General features: G+C 35.2%; 4 protein-coding genes across 4 annotated transcripts in view; 1 reads left to right on the top strand and 3 right to left on the bottom strand.

Annotated features, from left to right (window-relative positions):
* LOC136814403 (uncharacterized) overlaps positions 1-8,920 on the bottom strand; it is a 33,593-nt gene extending 24,673 nt beyond the window's left edge. Inside the window, exons 1-3 of the mRNA XM_067070954.1 lie at positions 8,806-8,920; positions 7,864-7,970; positions 5,859-6,082 (exon numbers count right to left, since the gene is read on the bottom strand). The gene's annotated coding sequence lies outside the window, so the exon portion shown is untranslated. The remainder of the gene's footprint in view (positions 1-5,858; positions 6,083-7,863; positions 7,971-8,805) is intronic.
* On the top strand, positions 674-5,972 carry LOC136814419 (properdin-like). Its single transcript, XM_067070967.1, has 8 exons — positions 674-930; positions 1,782-1,900; positions 2,156-2,321; positions 2,845-2,979; positions 3,518-3,643; positions 4,480-4,629; positions 5,130-5,283; positions 5,913-5,972. Exons 1-8 carry the CDS (start codon positions 786-788, stop codon positions 5,932-5,934), a joined length of 1,017 nt encoding a protein of 338 aa, XP_066927068.1. The 5' UTR covers positions 674-785; the 3' UTR covers positions 5,935-5,972.
* Positions 8,921-10,769: 1,849 nt separating the features above from the next.
* LOC136814380 (uncharacterized) lies at positions 10,770-17,460 on the bottom strand. The gene is made up of 3 exons (XM_067070916.1): positions 16,859-17,460; positions 11,921-12,619; positions 10,770-11,433 (listed from the first exon to the last, which is right to left on the bottom strand). Exons 1-3 carry the CDS (start codon positions 17,265-17,267, stop codon positions 11,045-11,047), a joined length of 1,497 nt encoding a protein of 498 aa, XP_066927017.1. The 5' UTR covers positions 17,268-17,460; the 3' UTR covers positions 10,770-11,044.
* A 2,236-nt stretch (positions 17,461-19,696) lies between these two features.
* On the bottom strand, positions 19,697-21,396 carry LOC136814370 (uncharacterized). Its single transcript, XM_067070904.1, has 2 exons — positions 21,156-21,396; positions 19,697-20,937 (listed from the first exon to the last, which is right to left on the bottom strand). Exons 1-2 carry the CDS (start codon positions 21,224-21,226, stop codon positions 20,160-20,162), a joined length of 849 nt encoding a protein of 282 aa, XP_066927005.1. The 5' UTR covers positions 21,227-21,396; the 3' UTR covers positions 19,697-20,159.
* Positions 21,397-21,627: the final 231 nt, after the last annotated feature.

Genomic DNA, 21,627 nt, shown 5'->3' with positions numbered 1-21,627 from the left:
ATTAGTATTACACGCATTATAAACGACTCCAGTCTACGTCCACAGCCATTGAATGGTTTTACCTGAAAGAAGAACATTTGAATTTGTTAAAGATTGACGTTTTTACTACTGGTATTAATAGAATTAACGTTCGACTAATACTATCTGATGGATAAATGGCTCGTTAACGAAACTCAAATGAAACCATTGCTTGGTTGTAAAAATCATCATCTACTGTAAATGAAACAAATAATGGACGGATATTGCCTTGTTTACTTAAATAGGCAGCAACGCTCATTGCAGGACGGCACTACATAGACCAAGCACGGCATTGTAGAGTTAAATATATCCTTCATCAGAGAAAGACAACAGTTATATTCCGTAATCCTTCTCCTGATTTAATTCATTAATCTGCAAATTTACCGTCAATCTTGTGCCGTCTCTCACATCGAAAGGAGGCAAGGCAGAAAGTCGACTGTCTAAACTAGGTCTGTCTCCCGCTAATTCGAACTCGAACGGGAATGTTATTCGTTCGAGTTACAAAGAGAAAATACTTTATAGAAGGTACTAAATGGGGCTGGAAACAAGATCGAATTATAGAAAGATTCGCATAAAAGAAGCTCGAATAAGCGAATGTTTGTATATCAACTGTCAGTCATCCCCGATTAGTGGCGCCACTTACTCTTAACATGTGAAATATTTCATTCTGTTTTTTTATAAGTGAACAATTCAAAGGTACCCATTACAACTACGATAAACCAGTGTACAACGTGGATGCGAACGGCCACGGTCATTTTATAGCACTAATGTGGCCGACAACAAAATATTTTGGTGTGGGAATATCTTATGATTACGATATCGAATGTACCTACACTGTAGCTCGTTTCGATGGTGTTCCAAACGAAAATGATTTTTACAAAAGCAGCTACAGAATCCCGAAACCTAAAGAAAGTAAGTTCCAACCCAGCTTGGCACACAACGCTGTTTCAACGTTCATCTAACGTTATATGGACGTTGTGAACATTAGATGACGTTGAAACAACGTTTTGCACCAGCTGGGAAGCTACATTTTGCAATAAACACGAACAGAGTGCTAAAGACCCGGCCCTAAAAATTACTAAAAATACAAGTAACTTGGCTTACAAATATTGCCCTGAAACTAATTATGGACTGTGAAGGCAACCATAAGCACCTAAAAAAAAATTTTTTGTTATCCCGACATTAACATTATCAAAGTCGAGCGTAAAAAGTCAATCTTGGTTAAATCCATCAGCGAAATTATAAAGTTTGATATCCTAATAATCCTGAAAATCCTTAGCAACTCCACCTCTGAAAATTGGAGTTGTTTATAAAAAATATGTACAGGCATAAATCTTCATATCCAGCGCTAAACTCGACAAATTTTCATCGGCCATCCAAATAAAGTTTTATTTCATACTCTAACTTAAATTAACACAATGATCTCAGACTTGTCTTAAAAGAAAAGAAAAATTGGAAGCTTAGCGAAAATTGGAAAGCTGAATAAATGATATACCGTTTAGTTGATCTCTATATTTTAATTCATGTCAGCCATTTCGTCAGCCTTTGGTGATCTTTCAGCTTACCAAGATCGAAAATATAATCAGTTTTTTATTTTAATCTTTCATCTTTTTCATCCTTAAATAAAATGACAGAGTTAAAAAAAGGCATCTGGGATTAGGACAACAATACGGTAGTTTCTCTCTTATTTTCACAAGGTTTTCCAACTTTCCCTTTGTTAATGATATAATTAAATATCATCTTTAATTTATTTTATTTTTCAGAGGTGACTGTGACAGAGGCTTATTTGACACCGAAGAAGCAACCACCACCAGTCGTCTACTTTTTATACATCCCCAGTGAAGGCGGATGGACAGAATGGATTGACGTCTCAACTTGTAGTGTAAGTGGTAGCCAATAAGAATTTTAACAACGCTGATTAAAGGCCAGTGTAAAGACCAGTGTCCGGTATCGGAATTGCAATTGTTTCAATTGTTTTAAAAGTTTGTTTTGGACACGTGATTTTAATTGTTCTCTTTAATGACACGTGGTTTGCGCAATGTTATATTTTACTACTTTTATATCCCTTTAACGTTAGATGGACGTTGAAATAACGTTAGGTGTCAGCTAGGCAACCAACTTCCTTTCTCTTTTGCAGACAACTTGTGGCAAGGGATTCAAAGTTCAACGCCGTTTTTGCATCACTCCCGAATCTTTGAATGGGCATCCACCAAATTGTGGTGCAGACAAAGAGAGAATGCAAATCATCATGTGCCAACGACAGGTTGTCTGTCCAGGGGATAACGATGAAAGAAAGAAAGACGGTTAGTCACAACTTTTTAACCCTTTTAACGATTGCTATTTTCTTGCTAGGTTCTTGGAATTCCTTTTAATTTTAGTTCAGTTTAGCTTTCAAACTCGGAGCCTCAAAGATTCTGGTAGAAAGCAATATCAGTACTTTATCCATGGTAGATAATACGTTGTCAAAAAGTGAGCAAAATATAACGTCAAAGTTTCAGAATACCACTGAAAATTGCTGGGAAAATAGGTAACCCTTTCCCCCAGCAGACGACCTCCCAACGACTTTTCACCGTTCTTTTAACAACGGCACTAGGGGAAAGAGTGGGAGGGGGAGTTCAAATCATACTCTTGTATCACCATTTAAGTTCAGGATTGTACCACAATACAATTATAATCACAGTTATAAATACCTCTAAGTTAATCTAAGTTAAAACTACTTATATGTTGATTTTTCTTCTGTACGTAGCACATTCACTGTACCCGGAAAAAACGGGGCATAATTTTATATGTGCTTAAGAATTCCATATACAAATTGTTTTTTTCTAGGAATTTGCGAGGACAAGACTCCTAATTTTTGCAAGAGAAAAGTCACACCAGGCAATGGTCGTAAAGAATGCCGACAAAAAGATACGAAAGAACAAATGACACGTGATTGCAAGAAGACATGCCGTTTTTGCGAGCGTGAGTCTGTCTGTCTGTCTGTCTGTCTGTCTGTCTGTCTGTCTGTCTGTCTGCGCTTTTGTAATATCACACCATAACACAACCAAAACTGCAACATTGTCTCCGTGTATTCCAGGCTTTATCTACGTTACTGATTGACGCCAGAGAATACTATCTAGCGCTATCACTAAGCATTGAAAATGCTGGTAATACACACGGAACGAGGTTGCCAAAACTGTTTAACAATTTCTATCCGTTTATGACATGTCCCGAGGATTGAGAATCTGTCGGTATAATATCAAATAGCAATTGTGAATCGACACAAAAAGCGTTCAAAGGGTGCAAGAATTGTCTTCAAATTTGAGAAACATCCAAATCATGGATATGGACTATGGATATCGTGCATTCTTTCTTTGCGCATCATATTTAACTAGATCTAGAGCGATAAATTTTACTTTCAATACAGCGTTTGTCTGAAAGCCACGTCGGTCACACTTCATTTCCTATCCAATAATTTCTCTCTAGCCATCTGCCTTAAACTGATTTTTTTTATTTTCAGCTTGTATGAATTACCACAGAGATTGTCCAGGTTACGCGTCCGTCAGTTATGGTTATTGCACTGATGATAAGTACAGTGCTTGGATGGAATGGAAATGTGCTAGATCATGTGGTTATTGTAACAAAAGTGAGTTAAAAAACACCCCAGTGTCACAGCATCCGGTCGTACTCACACCCCACTACAAATTTTGCCCTCGTAGTTGGTTGATTTTTTTTAGATTTCGATAGAACTTTTTTGGGAAAAAGGGATAAACTATTAGGCTTGACGAGCTTATGTAACTTAGCAAAACTAAATATACAATCATGATCGAAATATATTGAGAATTCCGGTTATTTTAACGTTTTCAAGATTTAAAGTTTCGGCGAAAAAGTCGTTTTTGGGCTATCTCTTTAATCTAATCAAATATTTCAATTTGGGATGGGTTGGCAGACTTACAGGCTATATTCTCAGCCTTATTGGACTTTTTTTGAATTTTTGGATCCTAAGTCTTAAGTCTAGCTTTAAAACTCTACCCTTCGAACCTACTTTAGAGCACTTACAAATCGATTGTGTTTTCAAAACTTCCTGGGGAATTTCCCTTTTTTCTCAAATATTATGACCTTGATTGTACCATCATGGAAAAAACATTCGATTATGACGAGACGATTCCTGATGCAAACTGAATGTTTTCTTTCATATTTGGCGAGAATTATAAGTAACTTTGGGACAAACTTACCTACGAAAATAAGGAGTAATAAATTTCTGAGCCTTAAAGCGATTTTAAGAAAGTAAGAAACAAGGCATAGTGACTCAAGAGAATGATTTCATCAAAGTGAGCAGATATCATGTAATGTTAAGATTTTTATTTGAATAAATAAGCCCAGCGGTACTTAAACTTGAAGAAAAAGACGCAGTCATAAATTCAAAGGTCCCTTCTAACAGTATAAAATTTCAGCCTTTTAAAAAAGCTTTCCCGATTATAGATCAAACGAAGCCGATGGGCGACGACTGTTACGATCTTTCCGACAAATGTCCCGATTATGCCGATCATTTTGATGACGATTATTGCAATCATCCGAAATACGCCAAGTGGATGTCGCAAGCATGCAAAGAAAGTTGCTTATATTGCAAAGGTAAAACACTTATTAAGTCTTTGAAAAAGCCACGTACTACAGACCCAGTGAGACCCCCTGCCCGTCCGAAAAATATATAAAAAAATCGTCCTTTAGTAAAGAATATAACCTGAAGTTTTATCACGTACCAGTCCCAAAAGAAATACTGGTCAAGTCCTTTCTTAGGGGAACTAATTTTGACGAACAGCAAAAATCCTAAAAAGTTGTAAATTTATCAAGGAACTTATTTTGGTGAGGTAGTATGTTTTTTAAATTCAAATTTGCCAAAGTTAGTTCTCGCCAAAAATAAGTTCCCTCTTGAGATAATCAAAAGTAGCATTCTATCACTGACCACCTTTAGAGAAAGATAGATTAACTTAGATATCAAAGGACTGACAGCTGCAAGTAGGAATTCAAGTTATCTGGGAAATTTCTAGCATCTAATGGTATTTTTGTCACGATCCTCAGTCCAATATACCTTTTTGTGGGAAAATTCACCTGGTAGATTGTTTACTTATTAGATTGTACTGACAAAAGTCCTTATTGCGAGACGTTAAAAAAGAACGGCTTGTGCGTCGCAAAGAATCGACAAGTCTATTCCTGGATGGTAATGGAATGCTCCAAATCGTGTGGTTATTGTTTCGAAAAATCTGTTTTCCAAAAAGACATTACAAAGTCAGTAACTACCTTTTATATTCAAAAGTTTCCTCACATTTTAAAGGCTACAACTTTTTTTATAAGGCATAAGGTAAATTTTTGTGAGGACTCATTTTGCAAGAAAATACATTTTTTGAGCCTCGAATAAGCTTAAATGTTATGCCTATGATGTGATAATGTACTTAACATTTTAAGCATGCTTTTTTTTGTACTTCAGATAATTAAAAATATTTTGAAATTTCGTAAAATGAAGGACAGCATACATATGCTTAGGCAATGCTTAATTTTTTTTTAAGATTTGAGCCTGGATATGCTTATAAGAGTTATGGCTATCAATAAAAAGTGTAAAGTGTGTATTATCAACTTCAATACTTATTTCACCCGACCAAATTTTACCACAACTTTTTTCTACTTCTTTTAACGGTTATTTCAAAACATTAATCTAGTGCACTGTAACGTACAAATTCCCAATTATAGATACGATTTCTCAATATGAAGTAAAAATCCAAAAAAATTTAAATTTCTTTTTTGGCAATGTCTATAGTTGATAAAGAATTTACTGATTGCCCGAGTTAGGAAAATAAAATTCTTACTGTTAATATATGCTGATATTTTAAATCTTTAATTTGCATGCGGTATTTTTTTAGAGTGACGGGACAAAGACCATAGTGCCTGTATGTGTATGCAATGGAGGGATGAACGATGCGTATATCTCCGGTGACACAAATGTCGTTTCGACGCCCATCTAACGTTCACGAGGTCCATTTGACGTATATTCAACGTTCAATTGAAGTCCACAGCCATTGAATGGTTTTACCTGAAAGAAGAACATTTGAATTTGTTAAAAATTGACGTTTTTACTACTGGTATTAATAGAATTAACGTTTGACCGATACCATCTGACGGATAAATGGCTCGTTAACGAAACTCAAATGAAACCATTGCTTGGTTGTAAAAATCATCATCTACTGTAAATGAAATAAATAATGAACGGATATTGCCTTGTTTGCTTAAATAGGCAGCAACGCTCATTGCAGGGCGGCACTACATAGACCAAGCACGGCATTGTAGAGTTAAATATATTCTTCATCAGAGAAAGACAACAGTTATATTCCGTAATCCTTCTCCTGATTTCATTATCCGCATTTTTGAAGCTCTTGTTAATACTTGTTTGAGATTTCGATTTTTTTTTACAAGAAAATTTACAATAAATTTTTGCAGCCACTGGCTGAAATCCTACCGGGACCGTGAGAAGAGGGTGTATTGAGAGTATTTGCAGGACCTGCCATGGTTGGCTCAGACGAGAATGTCTTGGAAAGGGATGTCATAAGAAGCACCTAATTCAAGGCCTTGCGGGAAGTCTTGACTTTCTCTCACTTTTAAAAAGAGCTTTACAAAATTTCCTGACTTTCCCGGGTTGGTCTAAAAAACAGGGTAGCCAATACCCCATTGGGCTAGGTTGTGGGGTAGCCGTGTATTATTATAAACCATCGAGCGTTACAGTCCTGTCAACTGTCTTTTAATGTAATTTCTTTACAAGGTGTAAGTTACCCTAGGTGTAAGGTAAATTGTCTTTTAATGTTATGAGTTATTCCATCGTTCTGATTTTCATTTTGAGTCTCTGTTAGAATGTTGGGGATTAAATTGTTGGGGAATTACACAAATTAAAACACTAAGCTTCAAATATTTGGGCAAAAAAGGTTTACCCACCAACCTAGCCCAATTGGGGTAGCCTGCATTTTAGACCAATCCGACTTCCCCTCTGGTCATTTCTTAAAAATTTCTTAAAATTCCAGTTTTTTCCAGACTACCGAGACTTTTGATTTTAAATCTCTTTAGATTTAACTTTTTAATAAACTGGACAAATCTGATTTCATACATATCGTTACACTTACGGATCCAGAGGGAACTAAAAACTCAAGCATAATTGTTTTAAACTTCCATTCCCGACGAAATTCCACTAAACCGTTAAAGTGAAAAAGATCAAGCAGTTGAATGAACTGCAAAAACCATGAATAAATGATATTTGTCGTGACTTATACAATACAAGGGTCTTTTCTTAGCTAGATACACTGTAAGGGTTTGTTTGGAGATTACTGAATTACTGAAAATCTGATGTATCGTTATAGTTTTGACTCCCACCCATTTTGATTCGTTTTGCACATTGTGTCGAAATCTCTGGATCATTTTCAGGTGGCTTCAGCAAAATAAGATATAAATTCGAACTACACTGGAAGGGTCAGAAACGTTCGGTAAAATGCGCTGTGAGGGCACCTTTTCACTGCTCAAGGACTGCACTTTAAGGGTTCGATTTTAAAAGGCATATTTTGGTGGTTTATGCCGTCGTTTAGAAATCGTGTGCTCCCTCCCGAGGAAGTAACCAAGATTTCTCCCGCCAAAGATACCCCCGACCTTTCAACAGCAGTTCAAAATCCATAGAACTCGAACTAAATTAAATATCTTTTTGATAGTCAGAGCATGAAAAATGCCATAGTACCTAGAAAAAAAAATATTTTTCGTGACAACAAAACTTGAAAAGCTTGAAATTTGAAGTTTAAACAAATAGAGAATATCAAGGAGAAGAGAAGAAATTCTTACCAGTATGCATTTTAGTCTTGCGTGTATTTGTAACTGAGTGACTGGACAGTCATCATTACCACAGATGATAAATCCATATTATTAACATTACCTTCCATTGTATCGATCTATAAGAATAAAATGAAATCTGCGCGAACAAAACCCATATGGAGAGGATCAATACACCCTTTCGAGCGTAGTCGTGCGGTCAGACACGTGCCACTTTATTATTTAATCATCCCCCTAAACTCGATCTAATCCTTTTTTACACCATTTTCTATTGTCTATAAGTGAAAAAAAGACTGGGACGACTTTAGGGAGGTAAAGCGCGGCAATTGGCGGCTACGGTCGAAAAGGTGTAAAATCAAGCGTATTTAAGATCTTCAAATCAACTGAAGTTCATTTGCTTAAAGTGTGCACTTATCTTTGTTTTTCTTGTCATTTTTCAAAGAATTCTTCATTTCTAACAAACCTTTGAGAATCATAATTAAGAGCACTATAATTTATAAGAAAAATAATTCAAAAAACTTTAAAAAGTGAAGATGAAAAATGGTACAAAGATACTTTTTGCAGCCATCTGATTTTAGATATGTAATTGTTTTCCCCTTAAAGCATCGAATGTTACAGCAAACGACAGCTCGTTTGAGTCAGAAATCCTGTTTTTGCTACTTTTTTCAGTCCAACAATCAACCTTCTTAGACCTGCTTAGACCTACAATTTTCTATGCAATGATTCTATGTGAAAAACAATTGTAGCTTCCTTTTCAAAAATTTTCCACCCAGGACGTTTTTATTAAGTTTTGAGATTTTTTCCAACTTATTCCAACCCCCCCCGGCTATTAGGTACCCGAGAGTATCTGAAATCAGGAGGCTTCAAAACTACCTCTGTACCTAAGACGGAGTTTTCTATAATAATCAAATTAAGTATTGCAATACTTGACCCCGGTAATACGAAATTCTTTACCTTCACCTCACACGACAGCCAAGACTTTGAGTGATTCTTCTCAGCATTGTGAACCACTAGCTCCAGGGCGTACATCGTTATTTTATCAGTTAACATTTTTTAATAGAAATTCTCTAAAAAAATGGATGAATTAAACGTGTATTGGGCATGGTAAAATACTTATAGTCCAACTACGACCCAGAAATAGCCCACCTGACTTGTTGCTATGCTTAAGACAGGGCATAAAGAAATAAGTTCTGAAATTATGCTAAATTTGAAGTACGTCAACACCATCGATATTTTGGCAAATGCGAAAAATTGCAATAAGTTAAAGCAAGTTTTCCGGCATACTTTTTACATACTTTTTGTAAGTTTTGTTTTTGGCTTACCTTCGACTTTTATTTGTAGAATTCATACCAAAACGAAAAAGTTTCTGCAGAAGTTCGTTTTCGGGCCGAATTACGGCCATTTCAGCTACTGATTTAGAAAGGTATGAATTTCCTTGTGATAAAATGATTTCAAAAAGCTTAAAATAGGGTTTATTATACCGATGTTTACGCCTCAAAAACACAAACCCCTTAAAACAAGCAAAAATACATTTTGGGCTCTCAGAACCTACAAAGTGAATAACTTCGCAGGGGTTTTGGTAAGTTCTTCGGAAAAATCGCGTCTTCTGACCAGGTATAAGCACTTTCGAAAAATTAAAAGATAAAAAAGTGCTTGTACCTAAAATAAAAAATTGAAGAAAGCTGAATTTTCGAAATGGCTCGACATTACAAGTTTTGGAGACTTCGTTTGCCTGAATCACAAATAGCTCTCCACGTCATACTTTAATCGTAGAAATTTTAGCGAGACTAATTTTAGCGTATACCTTAAGGCGAGAAATTTTCGCGGGTACAAATTTTCGCGAATTTCGCGAATTTTAGTCGATTTCGCAAAATTAAATACCCGCGCAATATTTCTAGGAGTCGCATTCGCGAAAATTTATACCCGCGAAATGCAATTTTTAAACTTTTAGAAAGATTATCGCTTTTTCCAAGTTGCAGACAAAAAAAAAAAGATTAATTTTTTTTCCGATTTGCAAAAATAAATACCCGCGAAATTTTCTGTTTGCATCCATTCGCGAAAATTAATACCCACGAAATGCAATTTTTTTTACCTCGCGAAAATTTCTCGCCTTAAGGTATTAGCGAGTCGTGAAAATCTTGATTTTTTTTGGATTTATTTTAGCGAATCACGATTTCAAAAAATTTCGCGTGGATAAATTTTAGCGAATACTCGTATTACATTATTGACTGAGTTCGTTTTCTAGCATTTCTTTGCACTGAAACCCTTCCTATTGATAAAAATATATCAAGGCAATATAACCAGAAATTTCGCGCGGATAAATTTTAGCGATCTGTCGATTCGGCGTGTTTTAGCGAGATTTATTTTAGCGAAAATAGGGAAAACTCGCTAAAACGCTAAAATTAGTCTCCCTAAAATTTCTACGATTAAAGTAATTATTTCAGTTGAAATTTGTATGAATGATACCACAGTTACGTGGACACTTCACCTTTTTGATAATTTCTCAGCACGCATTTATGCTATTTTAAAAAAGCTATAAACCTTTGGAAAGATAATTCTAATAACAATAATGTGATGGACCAATAAGTTTTTGAAATTTGAAAAATGAAAATATAATCTAAAAAAATAATCTTTTAGATTATCTTCTTAAATATCTTTCCAATGGTGTATAGATTTAAAACAGTATCAATAAAGCTGAAAAAGTAAAGTGTGCACGTACTTTTGAGACAGACGTTAAGACATTCCTAAAAATGGTAGACGAAGGAAACGATCAGAGACGTTTACGAACGCTCTCCGGAGGTCTTAAAACGTCCCTGAAGGTCGCTTGTGATAAAAAAATGAACGTAAAAAAGGATGGGATTGAAAGTCGTCCCTAAACTATTTTTACCCACATAGCACCACCATGCAAAAAATACTAGTTAGAAAATTCAGAAACAAATCTTTTCAGCTTTTCATCCTTTCACTACAAAATTGTCTGACACTTCTGACACTATGCTAAAAAATAATGGATTAAGAACAGGTCTATTAAAATTGGGGGAAAATTGGGGAGGCAAATCTTGAGTTGAAAGTTGGGATTTTGGCGTAACCGCCCCCTGCCACGACGCTACTGCTTACGAACGTTTTACTTCGTATTATTTTACATGTAATAAATATCAGGTGATGAATATCTTGGTGTTGTAATTTTGTAGCGCGATTATCTTCTGCTCGCTCTTGACATATATATGTCTAAAATGACATTCATCTCGTCTTGTATTTTGTCCAATAAATTATCAAAATCTTTTTGCAAAAGGTACCACAAACGATTTTGTGCAACTAGTTTTATTGTTTCCAAATTCAAACGGTATAATTCTTTGATCAATCGAAGTTTGGAGAACCTTGTCAATCCTCGGCCAATTTGATTGAGAATGTTGAACTTTGAAACACTAGAGAGTCTCAACATACACACCAATTTGAGATACTTCAACTGAACTTTAGGTTTATCTTCATGGACATTCTCCAAAAACAGTCGAATTTTGTCTTTTAACAGGGTCATTTCAAATTCATCAATAAGGCTTGCCAGTGCCAGCAAATCGGTATTGTTCACTATAAGAACAAAAGAAAATAGGTCTTCGAAAGTATGCCAAATTGGACGATAAACTTAATAGACTTTTGATCTGAAAGACAGAAATGGAAAAATCTGAATAAATATTTAAAATCAACGTGGTTCAAAGTTAGAGAAAAGTGTAAAATCAAGTGTCTTCATTTTTCTTCTTTTCTTCCATCTCTATTTTTAACATTTTAGAAAATCATTCGAGGCTTTATACCAATCATCTTTCAAACGAGGTATTACTTTCAGCAATTAACCAATTCTTTTTTATTATCTCCTAAAGTAAAATGTTTTTAAGATAGTCCAACCATGACAAACCATAGCCCTTGACCCAATAAGCAAATATATGGTATAATCAGGGGTGGTCAGATCAAATTTCTCAAAAGTAACCCTAGCCCTGACCCCTGACCCAAAAATTTGAGTTGCTTATAAAAAAATGTGTAAAAGACTTAATAAAAGGAGAGCACATAAAACGGATAGTACCTTCAATTTCTCTTGGTTCAGACAAGAATGTTAGTAGATGAGCAATTTGGTTGACATCTTTGCCAGGCATTGCCAACACTTTCTTTCCACTTTCATCTCGGAAAGCTGTTTCGAGCATTTCTTCAAACACCGGAGAATTATCAACTAAAATGTACGAATCGACATAGAGTTTTATTCCTTCGATGATCAAAACTACAAATCTCTTGTCTGCCGGTTCTGCTAGAAAACAATCTTTCTCTTTTGGATCGTATTCAAAGCAAGGTTCCTCCTGAAATGATTTCTTTGCTGAAATGTCGGGTGTTCTTTTCTCGTAAAGAAGGACATCGTAGAAATTGAAAATGTCATCTACTTCAGAAATGATTGACTGGCCTTTTCTTTGAAAAAGATGAATAACTGAATTCCTTAACAACTCGTATCTCGTTAACATTGGAAGATCTTGGAATGCTTGATTGTCTTTCATTGATCCCAAATCGATGCGTGGAGTCGGGGACATCGTTTCATGATATAAAGTCTTTATATCAAATTTGGTTGCCAACTTGATAAGCTTCAACTGATCTTTGTTTAAAGTGTAATTAAAACTTGAATTTGAAGGACGGTTTGGATGTTTAGTGCAAAGATAATCCTCTAAATATGCTCTTAGTTTATGGAGGTTCCACTTCCTGCATACTTCAAGTATTCCATCGAAATCTGTAGATAATGCTATGGTAGAAATCATAATTAAAAAATATATAATCTTGAAAGCATTTCGAGGTACCGTATTACTTCGAATAAACGCTCCCTTCTTTTAAACGCCGCTCCTTTAAGGGAAATTTCTAAAGAACTCAGGGGGAATAAACGCCCCCTTTGAATAAACGCTTTCTCTCTAGGAGGGGCGTTTATTTGAAACAAGTAGTTGTAAGGAAGTATATATGAAACAAGTGATACTTTTATGGACCTACCTGGTTATGCATTTAACACATTTATAATTGATATCTACGCGACGTGACCATTTAACAATCATTCAGAACACAAATAGTGACGATCTATTAAAATTAGTCGTTTGTTTCTTATAAAAAAACGTTTAGAAACCAAAATTTCATGCTCTTGAAATATTCTTTCATATTCAAGACTTTGTGAGCAAAAACAAACATCTATCTCATCAAAAAATTGGGTAATTTGGCTAAGAACATTGATGTATGCTTATTAATAGTGATTCTTATAGATAAAGATGCGTTTTTTGAGCTGAAAAATTCTTCTTTTACAAAAATCTGCTTCAGCCATCTTTTACCTACTTTCATGCAAAAAATCAGAAAAAATTAATGATCCAATATTTCACAAAGTCCAAAAAACCCTTTTTTTAGCCGTTTTTTGGCCCAAATTTGCCCAAAACATTTTCTTTCGAAAATCGGGCTCCGTTACATTCGAGGGTTTATAGTTATGCATGTTTGTACAATAAATCATAAAGAATGAAAGAGCCAATCTCGAGAAAATCTAATACCTAAGTAATTGATAATGTACTTATAAAAAATATCGAATTTGGCCAGTTTTTTTAAAAAAACACGCCAAGCAACCAAAATTTCATGTCTAAACACACATATTCTTCAACAGTAAGGCCTCATGAGCAAAAAAAAAACATCTTTCTCATATAAAAAGTGAGTAATTTGACTAAGAACATTGATGTATGCTTATTACAAGTGATTCTTATAGATAAACATGCGTTTTTTGAGCCAACAAAATTTTTTTGCAAAAATCTGCTTAAGCCATCTTTTACCTATGATGGTACCCTACTTTCATGCAAAAAATCAGAAAAAATTAATGATCCAATTTTTCACAAAGTCCAAAAAAACCCCGTTTTTAGCTGTTTTTTGGCCCAAATTTGCCCAAAAAAATTTTTTTTAGAAAATCGGGCTCCGTCACATTTTGCCCACCACCATTTTGCACCTTTGTACCAAAAATCAAAAGATTCCTATGATTCAACCCCGAGAAAAGTTGGTAACAGACGGACGGACGGACGGACGGACGGACGGACGGACGGACGGACGAACACAGGTTAATTTATAGGACCTCCAAGTAGGTCCAATAAAAATTAGATAATATACGATAATACTTGTATTCTTTTTTGTATTCGCACTGGTTTTGACCTAGACTAGTAAACCACGTCGTTGTATTTCGCTGCAGATTAAACTTTCAATGGGATCTATTTTTTTATATGTTTTCTGAATACAACGACTAGTTCCAAAAGGCGCTCTTTACTAAATAAACGGTGGAGTGCTTTTTCTACCGCGGCGGAGTGCTCACTCAAAACAGCGCACTCACTCTCACGGATTAGAATAAAAAAGTAAACAAAACTCGGTACTTTTTTTACACTTTATTATTATGTTTTTTTTAATGAGACTCTTGAATTGCTGAACTAAATTAACAGCGTTTTTGAAAACTTGGTTTTTATTTTGTTAAATGAGAGGTGTTTTATCATCTTATGTGCAACATTTTGATATACAATTCAATTCACTCAAATCAAAACAAACTCACATCATGATTATTTTTTGATTTTAATGTATTATATAAAAGAAGGTGAGTACAATGGAATATCAGTCAATTTAGAAGCTTTTTTATGTTTTATTTTGTTAAATGAGAGGTGTTTTATCATCTTATGTGCAACATTTTGATATACAATTCAATTCACTCAAATCAAAACAAACTCACATCCTGATTATTTTTTGATTTTGATGTATTATATAAAAGAAGGTGAGTACAATGGAATATCAGTCAATTTAGAAGCTATCTTATTTTGAAAAAATTGAAAGTACTTGAAAGTACTTGAAACAAGATACCAACAACAAGACAAGGAGTTAAATAAAACTATTCACAAAAAATATGATTTGTGAAATGAATGAAAAGAATATAAACCGAACTGTACCTACCAGCTAGGTACTCCAAAACAAAAATATTCATGTAAGGGGAAAAATCTCTTTCAAAAGAAAAAGATGAACATTTTGTTAAAAAAACGACATCAAGAATATAAAAGATCAGGGGATCAAGGGCCATTGCAGGCATAAGAAAACTTTTTTTTTATAAAAGCCAAAAAGAAAAAAAGCAACAGCTTTTACAAAACATAAAATTATATGTATTTGTACCTATTGACCTCCAATTTTGCTATAAAAATTATATATAGTATCTACATAAAACTACTTCCAAATCCAAGTGGTTGTTTTTAAATTGGCAAAAGTCCAATCCAAATTTTCATAAATTTTATAAGCATATAAGCATAGTATAAGTTTTGAAAGACTTTCACAGTAGGTATAAATTTCAGTCTGAACGTGTTCAACAACACCAGGGGACAACAAAAAATTACAAGGTAGAAGTATGCTCCGGGGGAGGGGGGGGCACCAACCTTGACGACCGACGGGGATGTGCCCTGCGCTGGAGTTTGAAAAGTGGACCCTGTGAGATATGAATGTTTGGTAAATTTGGGACCATTTCAGAACGATAAATGATTCAATCGAAAAAAATCTGTAAAGTGGCAAAAATGACTTTAGATGAAAAATTCAAATATTTTCTAATATTTCTAATATTCTCACTGTAAAAATTGTCTAAAATGACCAAAAATCGACCCAGTCAGGGTTACTATCTTGAAAATTAGTACAAATTTGACACCCTATCATATATCTCTAGAGTCTGAAAAAGGGAACCTGATCAGCGGCATGTCCCCATACTTAATTTTGCCTAAGTGCCCCCTGGAAGTCTGCCAGTAGTGAAAACCCAAAACATCCTCGTACATCTGGTACATCTAACAATTTCAAGTAAGTGAAATCCAGCTAAACAACGGCCGGGCATCCGAAAACCCAGAAAACCAGTCATCTCAATGTAAAATGTTGTTATTTTCATTCACAGCTTGTCAGAATATTGTATACGTATAAAAAGCATTCAATTTTTAAATTCCAAATTACCACTTTCACTTTTCATCATTTCCACACCATGTATCGCACCACCAAAAATGTTATATAAATACCATACTTTCCATCTTAATTTTTGAGGATTTCTGTAGCCATTTCAGAGTTACATTCTCTGGGATAAGGTTATCAAGTTTAACTTGTACTATAGAAAAAGCAGTGATCTGCTACCCAATGAATGTGAGCATAAACATATTGAACATTCCCTGCAAAAAATCCTGCATGCAGTCATGGAATCTGTGTTCAGCTGTGTCATATTGTCATAAATACTGCACTTGTACTATAGATTTACCAACGTACCAAGCCAACAAAATTTCAAAGATACCAGTGTTAAAACATGTCATGAATGTTTATAACCATACATAATCAAAAAATCTTTCAATCACAACAATCACATGAAAAAGTGAAAGTATAATCCATATAAAAGTTTGTTTGTTTTTTGAATATATCAACGTCCCAACCAAGCCAAAAACAATGTATGAATAAAGTATCTCAGATAGAGGATGCCAAGACAGTTTAAATCTGTGTTTATAAACATTCAAAAGCATTAAAAATCTTCTCTTCTCAGTTTAGCAAAGAAGTTGGAGAAGTCCTCGCCACGTTTTTCTGTTTGTGTTTATATTTTTTTCTCATCCATAACTCCGAGAAACTCAAATATTGCGATGAGAACAGAAGAAAAAATAAGCCGTGTCCATTCATTTTATCTTCCCTCTTTTTCGAGGGAACGTTGCCTGAGATTAGATTGAAGCAAAATCCCGTATTGCACCGTTTGGAACTAGTCTGTCTTTCCAATCCACTCCCCCGCGGCAATTTCTATATTTCATAAGAACTCTTTATTATATAAGCACTATTCCCGCATTCCTGTGTCCAAGGAAAGACAGACGCTTGCTAGTCTAGTTTTGACCCATTTCTACACCACTAAATTGACATATTTGTACTCGAATGATAATGAAAAGGCAAAATAACGTTTTGTCAAAAGTCAATTTAGAAGTTTTTTTTAATTACTCACCATCAACGTCGACACTGAATTGAAGTGGTTGATAAAATGATAGTGCAAATTCGATGTTTTTGCTTTCAATGTTTTCCGCCTCCAAGTCTATCTTGTACTTTACAGGTTTGACTTCTTCCAAGATACCATCCACATTTCCATCACGATTCTCATTGTGATTATTAGTTGCTGATGCTAAAATTTCATTGAAACGGTCACCAAAAACATACTGCAAAAAGGTTGATTTAACAAAAATGACTTTATCCTTGGTTGATATCGCCACATCACAATTTTCTTCTTCCAAACCAAACAGAACAAGCTGCTTCTTAACATCTGCAATTTCATTTTCATCTTCATTCTCAGAATCCTTGGTCTCGGTTTCCTCCACATTAATAATTTCCTTCTCTTCGTTGACATTAGACACCGACATTTTTATAATAAAGTTTTTAATTCTCGACTGTAAAAAAGTTAACCGTGATATTTTCTCTCCTTGCCTTTTCTACAACAAAAAGTAATATTCGAAGTACTGTACGCTGTAAACATACAAATGCTATACAAACAGAAAATAACACACACAAAAACACTAAAACGAAAGTCATATACATTATTTGTGTATTTCGTCATTTCTCAGAATTCTATTCATTTTGCAGGTCTTTTATAAGAACTAATTTGAAAAAAAAATCACTATGATGGAGTTATAATCTATGTTTTTATTTAAATCAAAGAAGCACCAAGGAGGTTGTATTGTTGTATTAAAGTAAAACAAACACAATAATATAACAATACCTTTTCTTCTTTTAGTCAAAACAATAATTTATCTTTGAAGTCAATGAACGTAACCAATGGCTGAGGAGACATTAGAAGTGACATTTGAGGATATTTCATTGCCCTCTTGAACTAATGGTTGTTCTGTTTCTGGCCACATTGAGCTCAAAAGTTCGGTGTATAGTTCTTTCATTACATAACCAAATCGACTGTTCGGTTGATTTATTATCAATCTCGTAGTTCTGATATTTCTTAGCTTAAAATTGTGAAACGATGAAGAATTAGAATTTACCAATGCAATGTAAGAGAAGAGTTGAAATAAGACTGACCTTGACGACCAACGGGGGGGGACGTACTGCTGGAGTTTGAAAAATGAACCCTGTCAGATAAGAATATTTGGCAAATTTGGGACCCTGTCAGAAAGAAAAATCGAAAATTTTTCTCATTTTTACCCTTAAAAGTGGCCAAAACGACTAAAAAACGACTAAAAGTCGACCCTATAAGATACACATCTTGAAAATTAGTAAATTTGAGATCCTTTCAGATATCTTCAGAGCCTAAAAAAGGGACCCTGACCAGTGGCACGTCACCGTACCCAATTTTGCCTAATTGTCCCCCTCCCCGGGGAGTGGTTTTTAGAATTTCTTTAATTTCTTACAAAAATTTACCAAATGATATGTCCATTTTATAGGGCATTTTTAATGTCTTAGGAATAGCCTACTTATTGTGTAATGTAACTTAACTTTAGCGGAAGTGATTTGGAGGAGAGTGGGAAATAGATGTTTTTCACGTTGAAATCTATTGGATCTTTAAATTCAAAATGGTTTTTTATAAGCATTGCGCTTATAAGCATATTTAGGCTCATATATGGCAAAAATTTAAGCATATACTAAACATTACTTTGAGCCTTCATTTTCAGAATTTGTTTGTTTTTGGCTGGACTTTCGAAATTTCTCTAAATTCTTGCTTAGGATATAAGCATCCCTCAAAGCATTTTTCAGCTTTGTAAATCTCTCGATCTAAGCATTTCCGAGCCAGCTTTTGGATTTTTGTATGCTTATAAAAAAAACATGTACTGACAACTAGACCTCAACCAAAACTTCAAAAGAAGAAGTTGAACAGATTGATTTTTAATGTTCAAAATTAGGGGTCAGTCGAAAACCTGATCTACCCCTATGGCTCGGTCATATGGCCTAACCTATGACCTACCTTATGGCCCACCTAAAAACTCTAAAAAATTATTCGATTGTTATCATTCTGAAAATGCGAAAACAAATTCTAATGCTGGACTAAAATAAACAAACAAAATAAATAAGTTTCGAGTCTTTATAGTCTTTATCTTTGACACTTTGATTACAAGTAATTCGATTGACACGTGCAAAACCATGAAAGCACCGAACATTGTCAAGCCATGGATGTTCTGCATTGTCTGGCCAGGACAGTGCTTAGATGGGGGGCCGCCTGGGTACTTTCGGTTTCGTGGAGCACAGCGATAAAATTTTCTCAGTCAAGAACCACTGGAGCCTCTGTTCTGTTGGCGAATACCTTTGGCCAAGTCCCCATAATACTCTTAAGGGTCCCTTTTGAGCTCGGTGGCAAGCCATGGACACCCCTGAAATAATTCCCCAGCGCTTCACCAAAAGTCAGTCAGTTTGCATTTAGCCTCCATGCACTATGAGGTCCAGAGTTCGAATCTGGTCCAGGTCAAAAAATTTTCACCAAGTTTTGTGTTTTTTGGGTGCAGAATCGAAAAAAGAGAGATCCAAAGGTCTGAGGCCGTCTGAATTGTATTGTATGGGCCATAAGGAAGGTCATAGGGTAGGCCATATGGCCGGACCACAGAGGAAGGTCAGGTTTTCGACTGACCCCAAAATTAGTTATTAAATTAGAATAAATAGCTTTTTAAAAAAGTTATTATTATTTTAAATATTTACAAAATTAGATATGATAAAAATCAAAGGAGAAGGAAAAATATTATTTGAATTAAATTTCCGGGTAAATTCCAGATTCGTATGTACTGTATGTACTTTTACGAATCACGTTGCACCGTGTGGATTTAATACGGTGAAAAGTCTAAAAATTGACGAATTGTTGTTTAGAGTAGTTTTGGCAAAGAAAACATGATTCCGGCGTAGATTTGTATTCATGAAAAAAATATAATCAATCTCCTTCTCATTTTCTATCAAACAAATAATAATCTATTCAGTAAGCAAATTCTACCAATAAATATTCTTTAGCGTGCTTTTGAAATTGTACTTGATATTTTTCCTATTACGTATTTCGCACGTTATGGTTATGACCAGTAACGGATGGATGAGCATCCAGCATCTATAGAAGTCTCCATCAAAGTTTTGAATCTGTTTTACCAAGAAACAAGCCAGGGAGCACCACCTTCTAATAATTGGTTCACAAAGACAGAAAAGATCCGACTTTTTATCCAACATTCTTCAAATCCATAACACCTATTTCAACGTAACCTCCATTCATTAACACCAGGCACAAGATGCATATTTATTGCATCTAAATTTTTATCAAACTCATGGTGTATATATTTTCATCAATTCTCTTTGTTCCTACCAAACAAATAGGAAAACATTTTCATTAATGTACTTCGTTTATCATAAGGACATTGCGCCTGGTAGCAAACAGGTAGTTGACAGGGCGGACAACATGGTGGATAGGGTGTACATGGTGGTAAGCAGGGTGGGGTGCAAGGCGGACAAGGGGAACAGGTGGTATACCATGGGTAAGGCGTAGTGTATCCACCCGAGGGCGTGGTGGTACTTCCCTTTGTGGTAGTAATGGTTGTGGAGGAAGGGGTGGTTAGTTGAGGTGTAGTTTCCCCAGACGGGGTGGTTAGTTTAGGTGTAGTTTCCCCAGACGGTGTGGTAGGGGGTGAATTAGGTGGACAAGGGCATGTACAATTAGGGCATACAACTTGAATAATAGTGGTCGAGTTTTGACAAGGGCATGGTCCAGTACCGTTACCGGTATTATAATCATTAGGTGACATTTTAGTATTCTGTGGAGGTGTAGTTGGTGGGAATGTCATTGGTTTCTGTTGCTTCGTTTCAACTTTAGTGTTCGTTTTTGCATTCGCATATGTTTTGACTTTGGCGGCCGCATTGGCTCCGCTTCGTGCGTTTGACGATGTAGCGATCCGAGTGTTGACTTTCGTGTTTGTAAATGTTTGAGATTCGGAGGATGAATCGGAAGCGGCAGCAGCGCCAGCGGCTGATTTAGCGCCACCTCCTGCTTTTCCTTTGGAGTCAGCTCGTACGTTTCCTGTTACCGTGTTTGTAATGATTGACGAGTCAGTGTTTGGATGCGATTGGCTGGAAATATTGTATATAGAGGTAACGGAAGGTTATATTCAAGAATACACATTTTAAAGCTTAAACGACGCCATGATAAATAAATCATCTATCGGTGACAAATCGATTGGGGGGGGCAGGGGCAATTTGGTGAAGCACGAAGATCTAATGGTGAAAATAATTTACAGCCCAAATTCTCTTCACTGAATAAATTCGAAGCTGAAAGCATAGTTACTCACCTTTGTGCAAATGTCAAATGAAAACATAACATCAGTATTATCTTGCATGCTATTATCGTGAGACGAGCCATTATTTCAAAAAAAAAAAATGCAGGATTATCCTGACTATCTCAAAAAGACTTGAAATACATCGAAACTAAGGAAAGTAGTACCAAAACAATAGACAGGTTATAAAAAATCTTGCATAAATAATTTCTACTTATTTGCAGAGACCTGGATGATTGCAGAATCTGGTAACAGCTAGATATACCAGATTTGATTTTGCTCACATTCTGTATTTATCTGTTCTTTTCTTTTAAACCGCAGCTTTCTGTATGAATTGGAATTAGATTTTTCGATAAAATCTTCGGTTCGAAAAAGTTCTGCTCTGTTTGAAAGTGTTTAGACTGTTTGTTAAGAATTTCTTACAAAGAAGAACAAAGTATATGAGATAGAATGTGAGGCTTCGAGGAAAGATTTAAAAAGAACATTA

The sequence above is a fragment of the Clytia hemisphaerica genome, unplaced genomic scaffold, assembly GCF_902728285.1.
Source record: "Clytia hemisphaerica strain Z4C2 unplaced genomic scaffold, Clytia hemisphaerica genome assembly, whole genome shotgun sequence".
NCBI classification, from domain to species: Eukaryota; Metazoa; Cnidaria; class Hydrozoa; order Leptothecata; family Clytiidae; genus Clytia; species Clytia hemisphaerica.
The sequence above is the reverse complement of the archived record's forward strand: the minus strand, read 5'-3'. Positions and strand labels throughout refer to the sequence as shown.

Coding starts and splice junctions, on each gene's coding strand:
- LOC136814419 (XM_067070967.1), top strand. CDS start 786: ATGTGGCCGACAACAAAATATTTTGGTGTGGGAATATCTTATGATTAC. Junction 931..1,781: donor AATCCCGAAACCTAAAGAAA/GTAAGTTCCAAC, acceptor TTTATTTTTCAG/AGGTGACTGTGACAGAGGCT. Junction 4,630..5,129: donor AAGTTGCTTATATTGCAAAG/GTAAAACACTTA, acceptor TTTACTTATTAG/ATTGTACTGACAAAAGTCCT.
- LOC136814380 (XM_067070916.1), bottom strand. CDS start 17,267: ATGTCGGTGTCTAATGTCAACGAAGAGAAGGAAATTATTAATGTGGAG. Junction 12,620..16,858: donor ATTCAGTGTCGACGTTGATG/GTGAGTAATTAA, acceptor TTTCTACCATAG/CATTATCTACAGATTTCGAT. Junction 11,434..11,920: donor TGAACCAAGAGAAATTGAAG/GTACTATCCGTT, acceptor TTGTTCTTATAG/TGAACAATACCGATTTGCTG.
- LOC136814370 (XM_067070904.1), bottom strand. CDS start 21,226: ATGGCTCGTCTCACGATAATAGCATGCAAGATAATACTGATGTTATGT. Junction 20,938..21,155: donor CATTTGACATTTGCACAAAG/GTGAGTAACTAT, acceptor CAATATTTCCAG/CCAATCGCATCCAAACACTG.